General features: G+C 36.5%; 1 protein-coding gene across 11 annotated transcripts in view; it reads right to left on the bottom strand.

Annotated features, from left to right (window-relative positions):
- Positions 1–2,181: 2,181 nt before the first annotated feature.
- The window catches only part of Lrrc4c (leucine rich repeat containing 4C), a 1,249,590-nt gene continuing 1,238,600 nt past the window's right edge, over positions 2,182–13,171 (bottom strand). For all 11 annotated transcript variants that reach the window (XM_021154562.2, XM_029473971.1, XM_029473969.1 and 8 more), the window contains one exon: positions 2,182–6,888. In XM_021154562.2, coding sequence (XP_021010221.1) covers positions 4,924–6,846 — 1,923 coding nt within the window. In that variant the 5' untranslated portion in view covers positions 6,847–6,888 and the 3' untranslated portion in view covers positions 2,182–4,923. The remainder of the gene's footprint in view (positions 6,889–13,171) is intronic.

Here is a 13,171-nt window from a genome sequence, read left to right as displayed (position 1 = left end):
GTCAGAAATCATAAATCAGATTGGGTTTTAACTTCTCCACTGAGACTACACTCTTTAAAAAAAGGGAAAGTAGCCTGCCAAATACAAATAAAATAAGCATACTACTTCTGGCAATCAAATAAATCTATAATTGGTGGTATTTGCAAGGGTAAAATGCTGAATTCCTTATCATATGCTAAAAAACTATTAATGATCAAGAAAATAAATTATGGAAGAGATATAAAAAATAAAACACTTTTTTTTAACAATTTGACTTTCCATGGGTGTTGGGTTATGCATTTTGTGTAGAGGACATATAGATCATTTAGTACACACAATAAATCTTGCCAAACCGTTTTTTAATACTAAAAACTTTTGTCAAAATAGCTCCACTCATTGTCTCTGTGAGGAAAACATCCATTTCCTATTTTTGATTTATTCTTAGCAAAAGAAAAGTAAACAGTTGTGTTACTACTGCTGAACAATTGCTATAAAATTGAACTATACAATTTTAAATATAGTTTGTATGTATTTCTCAATGTTAAGAAAGGTTGAAATCTCAGAAGTTTTGGCAGCTTTTCCTAGGAAATAATATGGTATGAACTGGCATACTTTCTGAGAATGCTTCATTCATTATCTAAATTTAGGTCCTGATTGACAGTATGCTATATTAATTTTAGAAATTCTCTTTTGTCTCTCCCACTGCCAGATGTATCTTATTCTTTATCTTGGTAGAATATAGAAAAAACAACAGTGTCACAGCTGCTTCAGGCCCCAACAGAGCACAAAGCAATCCTGATTCTATCTTATTAAAGTAAGAGAAATAGAAGGTATCTCAGTTTTTGGAAGGAAACCTTTTAGCCTTCTTAAATAGTTTTTCTGCAAGAATATCTGCTATGCAGATATCACATTCTAATCAAATAATGAGATGCATATATTGTGAGAAGCAGGTCAATTATTTTTCAGAGATTGGACATTCTGGTACTGTACTTTAAGAGAAACAAGTGGTTTCCTACTGAAAATGACTCATATCCTAGGCATTACTGTTATGTCAGTGATACTGAATTAGACAACTAACTTAGAGTTCTTGTTGAAACAGATAAGATGAAACAAGTCGTAACTGAATGTAATGTTTAAAAACTGTGTTACTTCAGAGTGCATGTTTGCAGACATTTATCTAAGGTTTTCATTTATCTAAATAACATTAAGGTTACTCTGAAAGAAGACAGGCTGGGGAGTTGGTTTTGTTGTTTGTTTTTTCCTCCTTTGGTAAGTTGGAAATGTTGTATATTTTAAAGTCACTAACATGGATCTAATATTTCTTTAAGTCCTGCTATTAAAATGCTTTATTACTTTCACAGTACAAGGTAATAACACTTCTTTTGTTCTTTTCTAGTATGAGGTTATTATAATATCCTAGTCTAAGTATCTTAAATACCATGCAGAGTTTTGCTTCTCTGACTATAAGGATGAAAAATATCATGGAGTAGCAATAATATTCATTCTTCCTCATCTCTGTTTCTGGTTCCAGTGACCTATATCAAGCATTATCCATTGTTGATTCCAAAATATTTGGGACATGAGAAAAAGTTATTAAAGTTATATTGATATCTATGTGTCTTAGATACCCAATTTCTTTCAACATTTTAGCAAGGTATGTGCCTTTACATACATTAGGCACAAGTGAAGAATTTGAGATTCTAGTCTTAGTCAAGAATAAAGATTTGGGGCTGGTGAGATGGCTCAGTGGGTAAGAGCACCCGACTGCTCTTCCGAAGGTCCAGAGTTCAAATCCCAGCAACCACATGGTGGCTTACAACCATCCGTAATGAGATCTGATGCCCTCTTCTGGTGTGTCTGAAGACAGCTACAGTGTACTTACATATAATAATAAATAAATAAATCTTTAAAAAAAAAAAAGATTTGATTCCCAGGAAGTAACTTTTTTTTTCCAGAAATGTCTGTGAAAATAGGAGCCCCTAACACACACAGACACACACAAACACAAACACAAACACACACACACACACACACACTCTTTTACATGCTATCATACTTTTGGTGTGTGGTTTATATATACTTTTTTTCAGAATCACCCATTCATTTAGTTGCCTTTATGTAGGATAGAAAGATGGATATACAGGGAACTTGCTTGGATGCAAGGATATGTAAGTGATCATATAGTATTTGTCTCATTAAGAAAATCAGGATATTTCTCTAGCATACCAAGTCATTCATAAGCCTATGAGAAAAAAGTACATAACATTAACCAGAAGAGATTTTGACTCAACTTCAGCTTCCTTTAAAATATATATTCTTTATAGCACTCCACTCCTAATCCTATAGTTGCTGTAATAAATGCTTGTGCAACATTTGAATTTGATATATAACCCAATTTGATTCATTTATACCTTGCATAAATTTATTTTATTTCTGAAATGTGTTATTTGAGCTACTGTAATATTCTGGTTGCATGTATCTCATAGTTTAGATTTTCTCCTTGATGATTTTGGTTTGTCTGTTTGTTTGTAGTTTGTTTTATTTTGTTGTATTTAGTACAATTTGTCTAACTGTTTAGCCATGCCAAGTAGTCAATGATTAGGACCATTTTAGGTCTAATATTATAATAATTATAAGCTTAATATGAAAGAGTCAAGAAGCAGAAGTTTGTAAACACAAACCAGGAATAGAGTTAAGTAAAGACAGCAAGACCCACTTCTTCACTCATTGGTGACATCTTCTTTGTACTAGAACTAGTTTTATATTCAAAATGTGTATGTGTATGAGTGTATGTGTCTCTTTGAATGTATATGCTCCCACATGCTGTGCCATGTATGTGAAGTATTAAATGTACTCAATACACAATAAATGACAGTTAATATATGCTTTCCTTTTGCCCCTGTCTACTGAACAGTAACAGCAAATGTAAATTAAGTTTTTGAAAAAGGGAAGAAGGGGATACAGAAGAAAAAAAAAGCAGAAGGGTGTGTAACTGAAGGACTTTTCTGTCCTTGCATCTATTTGTTAACTCTTCCTCCCATTTTTCTAACCTATACTGCTAGAAATAATTGGTTTTTCACACATGAAGACCACAAAAACTGGCATGAGGTCTAGTCTAGAAGTACTTGTAAGTGTTCAAGCCTCTCATCCACTGGGAGATGTGATTTCCTCAGTTCAGTCATTTGCTGGTTGCCTTCTCAGTTTGATGGTGAATAAAAATTTCAAGGAAGGTGAGAAAACTCTGTGTGTGTGTGTGTGTATCCATATATTATTCCACAGACATAAAGATACAGGTCATACCCAAAGTATATGAAAATATTGAGAAAATGCAAACATTCACAACCAGTGTTTTCTTTCTTTTTGGAAGCTATTTTCTGTCCTCTTAGCTCAAATTTCCACAGCTCCTTAAAAGAAAGCTTTTGTAAGTGATCATTGATTTCATCGGCCTTGTTTCCTGTTCATATGTGCCCATGATTCCATGATGCTCCATTGGGATGACTTCTTACCCTCCTGGGAGTCTGTATTCTGAAGGCAAAAGGTGTCTCGACCTCAAGTGGGAGTCTGTATTCTAAAGGAGAAAAAGTATCTCCACTTTAAGTATGTGAGAAACTATGAGTTAGGAAGCTTCTTTAATAATTTCATATTTTGCAATTTAGAACTCCCAGGACACTACTATTTACCCAGTAGCCAAAAATGAGTGCTAGTTCTTAGGAATACAGTGAGAATAATCCCTGGAAATGATACAAGGGCAGGCTATAACGAGGCCGTGCTATTTGTGGGTCCACATCAGCCAAGTGACCATTTAGCTCATTTTAGCTCTGTGATAATTTTCAATGAATTGAACCAAATTTGCTAACACGCAGAACTCAAAATTCTTTTTCAACTGTGAGCAATTAAGAATGACTCCTCTTTTGTGGGACTATTTCATCTGGTCTGTGGAGTTTTCTTTAGAAGGAAGCAAATATATCATACTGGTATTTTCTCCCTTCTTGGATTACATTTGGTTTGTAAATTGTTAACTTTTCATCTGAAAGCTTTACAAGGGGCAGTCTTATTGAGAAGGCAAGAATATCTTAGCATCTTTGAATGCTGATGTGTAACTTAAGTCAAATAAAACAGCAGAGACCTGTAGAAAATAATGCTGTGATTGAAAGAGTACTGTTATCTTTCTTAGAAAACAAGGAATCTAGTTACCTTCAGGTTTCTCACATTTGAGCCAGATTACAAATGAGCTATGTCCGGGTACAGAAAAACCAACAATATTTTATTTATAATCTTATTTTAAGCTTTTGAACTACAAATTCTGTTTCTAGAGGTTTGCTTTTTAAAAGTCATGGGTTTTATAGATGCTCATATGTAAATTAATCTGTTGTTTGCTTACTTTTTGTCTTTCTCCACAGAATGTCCTCCTCATAAATACAGAACAGGTCATTACATGAAAAATATAAGATCTTGCATTTTTACCTCGTTCTTTCTTAAAAATCTATTTCTAATATTGCATTCCCCATTTTACTATTTCATAAGGGCATGAAGGAAAAAGGAAAAAAATGAAAAAAAAGAGAGAGAGAGAAAGAGACAAAATAGACTGGATCTCACCACTAGAATTCACCATAAAAATCTCAAAGTGTAACAGAATTCTTACAAAATTTCCTAGACCAGTTCTTTGGGGAAGTTGAGATCTATGAAAAATATGGCAATTGGGGAGGGGAGGGAGGAGGTGTGGGAAAATAGTAAGTGCAGCAAAAACAGGTTCTGAGGAATACACATAATTTTGTCTGCTTTAGATCACAATAGAATTTTTAATAAATAAATTTCTTTTCTTTTTGTTTTTTTTTGTAAAGACACTTTTTTGAAACAGTAGATTTAGCCCAGTCATTTGTGTCATTTTTTTTAATAAACTGTCTTTTGTTTTTTGATTGTTTGTTTTCTGTAACTGTAAATGTTTTATATCTGAGTCTCTTGTACATTGTCTTTAGAGTTCATTCGGATCAATAACGGTTCATGCACTGAACTGTGTATTGAATTTATTGTGTTTACTGTTGTTGTGTGGTTGAAGGGAGATTTGTAAGAGTTATAGTGGTTTAGGTGCTCATGCTCAATCGCAGGCATGGGCAGGTGGCTTTCCATGGGCGTGTCCCCAGTGATCTCATCATCCACGTTAATGATTTCAACAGTCCTTGTTGGAGCATGGTGGTTTTGTCGATGGTGCTGTTTCCTCATCTTGTAGAAAATGACCAACATCACGGCAGCCATGAGTGTGATGGCCACAAAACACCCAATAATGATTTTAGTTGTTTTCATGACCTCATCAATTCCTGGGATTCCGCTGTTGATGTCAGTTACTGGGATGGTGAATGTTTTTTCTGTCGACCTTGTGCTCTGTGGCGTAAGGGATGTGGTTACATTGGTGGTCTCCCAATCAATCACTGGAGTGGGGCCCACATTGTTATCTGTGGTCCGTGCCTCATCCTGAGAAGGTTCCATAGTCTCTACTGTTACAGTTGAAAAGTACGAGAACGGAGTAGTGGTTGCCGCAGTAACATTCAAGGTGGCAGAAGCAGTGGTGTTGCCAACAGAATTACTCACCATACATGTGTACATGCCTGTGTCTTGCACAGTTACATTTGTAAAATTTAAAGTACCGTCGCTGAGCACAGCTATCCGCACTTTGTATGCCCCGTGGGTCATGACTGTTCCATTTGGAGTAATCCAAGATACGGAAGTCAGGGACGTAGATGCCCGACATTTCAGCTCAGCTGCCATGCCTTCAGTGACATTGAGGTCTGCAGGGGGCTCCACAATTACGGGAGCATAGCACGTAAAGTAATTCTGGTCCAGCTCTCCGATGTACCTCCCTTTCAGGTTGGGGGGAGTGTTACACCTGGCACAACAAGCTGTGTTGGAGGGGGCCATGTCTCTTATCCACCAGCTGAGCCACAGGATATCACAGTTACAGTTCCACGGGTTGTGATGGAGATGTATCCTCTCTAGATGATGCAAGGGTGTGAAGAGGTCATGAGGCAATAATGTTAGATTGTTGTGTGCCAAGTTTATCTCCACTAGTGACTGAAGGTTATCAAAGGCATTCCGTTCAATCACTTGAATCTGAGACTGTATCATCCACAGTTTTTGAAGGTGCATCAACCCCTGAAAAGAGCCAGGCCTGATTGCAGACAAATGGTTCCCAGAAAGATCTAGCTCATCTAGTTTGATGAGTGGTGTGAGGTTAGGGATTTCCCGGAGGTTGCACATGGCAAGGTTCAAATACCTCAAGTTGGACAGACCTTCAAAGGCACCTTCTGAGATGTATGAAAGCCTTTTCAATTCCCCTAAGTCCAGGCGGCGCAAAGAAGGGATTCTGTTAAAAGCATAGGAAGGGATGCTTTCAATAGGGTTGTTCCTCAACCAGAGCTCCTTCAGTTTAGACAAATATACAAAAGCTCCATTCGGTATTGTAGTAAGACGATTGTCAAAGAGTTCCAGGGTGTTGAGGTTGGCCAGACCATTGAAGGCCCCGATTTCAATGGTTCGAATATGGTTCCTGCTCAACTGGAGGATTTCCAAGTGCCTCAAATGCTTGAAGCTGTTCACTTTAATGATCTGGATTTGGTTCTCATGGAGGTTCAGCAGCCTTGTGTTGGTGGAGATGCCATCCGGAACTTCACGAAGGTTTTTCCGAACACAAATCACCTTGCTGAACTGGTTGCTACAAGAGCACACTGAAGGGCAGGTTTGAGCCCGAACCAGACCAGCCACCACAAGAAGTTGAAGAGCCAACAGCACCACAAGCAGGGGGTCAAATAGGGCCCTGTTAAACCTAGGACCTATCATTATCTGCTGTGGATGTAAGGTCATCTTGTTCAACATTCATAATTTATCTGGTGTTGGTCCTTCTGGAGTTCAAACAGTCTGAAAAAAAAAACAATAGAAACAAAAAATAGTCATTACATCTTTAAATTTCTTCCTAGAGTATTGTTGGTTACCTATGTATGAGCTAAGGTCATTGTTGGTAAAATTAACAGTCAAACCATATGATAGCCTTCGTGGTAAGCAAATTTAATAGCTGTCTGTGGGTTGCCAATACATTTCCAATATTTAGAGAGAAAGATGTCAGTAGTCCAAAGTAGCAGTCATTCACTATTTGCTACAATCAGATGTTTACTCATAGATAAATGGAACATTAAGGAAGAGTCCCCTGGTGTGGTGCTTAACAACTGCCAACTTTGTAGTCACCAAATGCTCCAAGGTGTATGTGATTGACTTCATTTTTGCTTCAGCATCCATCTCAGATGAGAAATATACAGAAAATAGTATTCAGGGATTATACCTCACCAACCCAAACCTCCTATGCAAAATTATTAAGAAAGGACACATCCATGAAATCCATCTGATATGACAGATACCATGCACTACAGAATTGATAAGCAATGGTATTCAGGAAAAGGTAATTAATTTCTGGAATCTAGTGAAAAGGTAAATTGACTGATGTCTTGTTAAATATTATTAAGAATTTTAAGTTCGTTATGTCTAGCCATTAACCAAGCACAGAAATGGTAAACTTGTTATCAAGTACGCAACTGCACGTGGTGTATTGTACTGCCACTGCCAAGTAACTTTTCCAATATTTGAAACTATTCTCTGACATGGGCACTGTTTTCACCCCTTTGAAGAATAAAAGTCATAGGAGAAAAGAAAAAGAAAAAGAAAAAGAAAAAGAAACATGCAAGAAGTCGTATGGTTAAAGTGTACAAACAGAACTCAGGGCTATAAGATTCTTAAGAACAAGCTGGTAAAGAACAAAGATCAGCACATAATATGTTTCACAATGTATTTAAAATATCTTCCCTTGAGAGTAGCCTCTGATGGGAGCAAAGAGCAACTTAATTCATGCTTTCTGTGAGAGTGGACTAACAGGGGGTTGTATGTATGAGCATGAGCTTTCATAGAGATTCACATATGTAAGTCATTATGATGTAGCCTGCTGATTGCTGGAGGGGTCACATGTTAAGATTCTTTGATAAATGTAAAGTTTGATTGCAGGGGGAAAAAAACCATGTAACAGTATTGTTACCTTGTGTCTTTATTACTATGGATTCTTATACATTTGGGGAATTAAAATAATTTATTTCCTATATTATTTGCAAATAGCAATGTCTAAGAATATTTTACCAACTGAACTGGCTGATCATGAATCATGCTTGTATGTAATATATCCCAAATTCTCCTCTTAACCTCTTGTTTCTATTAACCTTTTAGAAAGAAAGAAGGGAAGGGGTAAGAATTTCTCTGCATTCCAATTAAAAGTAGACAATCTTAGCCTATATTAAGTACAACATTGGGCAAGTTACTTGTGCTTTCTGTAGTTCAATGTCCTTTTTTCACTTGTAAAAAGGAAATAGTAGCATTTCTTAAGGAGTTTTTAGGCAACTTCGTTAATGAAGATTAAGAAATTAAAATACTACCTTCCACACTGTGAAAACTGAGTAAATCTTAGATACTGTTATTATTATCATTGTTTATATTTCTGTTGTGTCTCAGCCAGACAACTTGATTTGTACTGGACATTAAAAGATGAAGAATGAAACCCACATCCCTGTGGAAATATAAGTTCAAATGGTGAGACATCAGGGGAATAGATGTGTAAAATAACCCATGTTAATTACTATAAGAAAAAAATATTGACACCAGGCCCTAATCACAGAGTAGTTACACTGATGAAAAATTGATGTGTGAGGGGAGCATTTAAAGAAGGTTCCATATTCCAGGTTCTGTAGTAACTGATTGATGAAAGAAAGGGCTATTTGGAAAACAGATCAATATGAGCTAAGACAAGAGGTGCATGTAAAGAGCCAGTACAACCAGGTCACAGCATCTTTCCCCTGTTGCAGGAGACTGAAAGAAAGAGAGAGAATGTGTGTGTGTGTGTGTGTGTGTGTGTGTGTGTGTGTGTGTGTGTGTGTATTTTTTTCTCTAAGAGAAGAGAGAGGCCCCATGTGACAGCCTCTCATGTATCTATTGCAAACACAACTGACAATGCTGTTACAAGTGTGGAGAATATGCACTATCTAACTAGTGATATTTTCATATATAATTCTAATATAATTATTGTACCTGTCTTGATAGTTTAGTGTTTGAGATCTTTGCTGATCATAGAGAGACTATTGCTTCCAAGACCTTGAAATTTCTGGATGAAAACAGGACCTTTACCACTATTACCCTTTGCCTTGCTCACCTGAAGACCTAATAACAAGTATTATGGGTAAGTCCTTGACTATAGTCTGCACAAAGGACTAAAATTATCCACTTCTGAAACACACATCCGTTATTGTCTCACCCGATGTATGACCTGATGGACTCTAGCTATTATGACAATAATTCTGCCTTCTCCTTTAGAAAACATGACTAAAAATTCATTTTATTTGGAGACCTCTCTTGACCAGTTATCCTCCACATCCAAGAACAGCTCCAGAAGAACCTTCCCTTTAAAACAGGGCCTGACTCTTTAGTAAATCTGGGGAGTAGATTGGGTGGTTCTCATTGCCCCAGCTATATGAAGACAAGACTTTGCTTTCAAATGTTACATGTCAGCTGATTTCACTGTTTGAGGAGGTTTTGGGGCCTTTGGAGGTAGAGCACTGCTATAGTAAATGGAGCATGCATCAGCCACACAGATTTAAGAAAGCATCCTGAGGCTTTCGACACTACAGACAAGATCAATCCAAATGTTGTATGTACCAGGGATTCCTCCATGCTGGAAAACTTTGAGCTAAAATAAATTGTTGCTCTCAAATTTGCTGTGGTGTATTTTGTTAGAGATGAATGAATAAATATACTTGGTCAATCTCTAAGTTATCTCTTTCTGTAAATTTAAACAAAGCCTGCAAAAACCTCTCAAGCATGCCCAGTTTCTGTGTTAGTGGTATGAATGTCATGGGGATAACTAATCACTCTCTGTTTAGTTTTAAGTCCATTCCCCATAATTCCTTGCACTATTATTCACAAGACAGATCATATACCCTAGAAACAAAAACTGATCCATTTAATCGGTTAAAATGACATAACATCAAACCAACTACGAAAGACTTATCACTGTATCTATAGATTAAGGCATCTCTCAATCCTCATCAGAGAAGCTATGCTCGCAGTAGATGATACAGAGATCCACAACAGGACAAGGTGTAGAGAATCAGAGACGGCAGAATTTCCAGTTCAAAATTGGAACATATATACTCCACCCCACTTCCAAGAAATCAGGGATCATTGTAGAACGAACATCAGGAGTAAAACTGTAAGAGCCAGAGATAGTGTATGACTATATATATATACATATATACTATACATATATACTATATATATACACATATATGCATCCATATATATATATATATGGATGGAGCACATGTATGGATGTAAACTGACTGTGACAGAATGCACATATATATATGGAGCACATATATGGATGTAAACTGACTGTGACAGAATGCACAAGATCTGTGCAAACCCAAACCAGACCAAATCCCATCATGGAGAGAGGAGTTGAGCATGACATTTCCCCACTATATCAGGAACTATTTACAATTGTTAGCTTCTGGAGAGGAACAGTGAGTTTTCTCTACAATTATAGCTCCTGGCAATTCTACCACAGGGTGATGGAAGGTCATTCTTCCTACAATATTTGGTAACACAATTGGCCTTGATGGAGAGGTCATAAGTTAGTTGAGAATGGAAGGAGGATGTAGACCTGGGAAGAGTTTGGAAATAGACAGTTAAGATGATGAAAAGAAGAAATATGAAATCTTCAAACAACCTTTACAAATGTGTATTTTAAATTATGTTAATTTATATTTTTAGTACTGTAATTTTCAATGACGTTGACTATTGTAACCTTCTAATATGTGTGGTTTAGAACAGTTTTACATATGACTTCCTTTTTTGACAATATACACTTCTTTAAGATTATTGAGCATAAAAAGCTTTAATGTAAAGTCATCTATTCATATACCAACTCATGCTTTTTATAAGGTTGGCATCTCAGGGCACGTTACTCTTTTAGTTTTTCCAGCTCACACACCATGATACCTTATAATACTAGGGACTGTATCAGTATAGTTTGTTAATAAATCCTAGAGAAAGTCCTTTTTCTGTTATTTGCCATAATTTCCTTCTATGTTTCATTTGTTTGTTTTAAGATAAGGTCTGTATATGTAGTTCTGGCTGTCTGAGAATTCCCTTTGTAAACCAAGCTAGCCTTGTATTCACAAATATCTGCTGACCTTTGTCTTCAGAGTGCTGGGATTAAAGGTATGTAGCACTAATGCTTGGATAATGCCCCATTTTCTCTACAGTAGATCTCATAATAGAGAACTCTTAATATTGAATGTATTTCATAGCCATTTGTGAATCTCAGTGCCATTAAAACTGGGAACCTTATTTTACCTTTATATTTGTACCTTCTGTGAAAGGTTAACACTGCTATTCACTTCAAAGTCCTAAGACTGTCACATCCTACAAGTTAGTGCCTATACTAAATAATATAGAGCATGCCTGTAACACATCTTAAAAATTTAGTGCTAAAGACAATATTTTTATTACATTAATGCATCTTTCTTATTTTCATGCTCTTTTATTCAAAATTTAGATTTAAAATATAAAATATATCATGTGATAATTATCTAGCTTTTCTACTTAATGCACTGTTCATCAGATCCATTTATTTTCAAGAAAACAACGTGATTTTGCTATTGTTTAATTGATGTTTAAACATCTCCAGGTCAGTGTTACTATAAGAATTAGCCAGTATGGTCAGGAATACTGATGTTAAGTGTAGATTACATAATTCTCTTGTTCCTCTATACCATGGCTGAGTGGTAGTTTCTAGTTCTGGTTCCCTTCAAGGTTATTATATTATTGCAATTAATGAGGTTTCTGATGAATCAGCCATAAGAAATGATTCATGAATTATTCTTTGTTCAAAGCTAATTTATAACCTATAGCAAATAATAGTTGGTACCTCGTATTGAATCAAATAAATTACTATCAATAAAAGATTTGCTACTTTAAAATCTAAATTATGTTATTTTACATCAAAAGCCCAGATTCAACATCTCTTTTATAAGATGATTTTATCACATCAAAGTAAATCAATTTAAAGCTATGCCATTTCACAGCATTTACTTACAAATGGATTTGTGTGGGGTTTTGAATAAAACTATGATACTTTTAGCTATGTCCTGAAGGATATCTTGATTTTGTCAATAGGCCTGTCTTCTCTCCTTATGCATCCCATGCATTAATAAAAGGTCATCCAAAGTCTGGCCTACCTGGGGATCCAACCCATATACAGTCACCAAACCCAGACACTATTGCTGATACCAGGAAGTGCTTGCTGACAGGAACCTGATATAGCTGTCTGCTGAGAGCCTTTGCCAGTGCCTGACAAATACAGAGGTTAATGCTCACAACCAACCATTGGGCTGAACATGGGGTCTGAAGTGGAGAAGTTATAAAAAGGCCTGATAGAGCTGAAGAGGTTTGCAGCGCCATAGGAGAAACAACAATAACAACCAACCAGATCCCTTCCCCCTAAGATTCACAGGGACTAAACCACCAACCAAAGAGTACTCATGGAGGGACACATGGCTCCAGCCACATATGTAGCAGAGAATGGCCATGTTGGGCATCAATGGAAGAAGAGGCCCTTGGTCCTGTGAAGGCTTGATGATGTCCCAGTGTAGGGGAATGTGAGGGCAGGGAGGCAGGAGTGGGTGGGTAGGTGGGAGAAAACCCTCATAGAAGCAGGGGAAGAGGGAATGGGATAGAAAGTTTCTGGGGGAGAACTGGGGGATAACATTTGAAATGTAAATAAAGAAAATATCCTATAGAAAATAAACTAGTGCATGAATAATCATGGCTAAGAGGAAAATACTTTAAAACTCAGTCTTGTATTATTGATACAGGATGAGCATAGACATTAGAATGAATTTTAAAAGAGGACATAGATAGATGTATTAGGTTAATTAAAAATACCCCACTATGCACATATATCTTTAAGGATTCTCAATAAGAGAATCTGTTGTTCTCAAAGAGCAACAGAACTCCTCCTAGCCCAATCTGAATCGTGATAAGGAGAATCTCAAATTCATCCTCTTTATCTGTGCATCTCTCTCTCTCTCTCTCTCTCTCTCTCTCTCTC

Source organism: Mus caroli, chromosome 2, assembly GCF_900094665.2.
Source record: "Mus caroli chromosome 2, CAROLI_EIJ_v1.1, whole genome shotgun sequence".
Lineage (NCBI taxonomy): Eukaryota > Metazoa > Chordata > Mammalia > Rodentia > Muridae > Mus > Mus caroli.
Note: the sequence above shows the minus strand (reverse complement) of the source record. Positions and strands in the feature narration are given on the sequence as shown.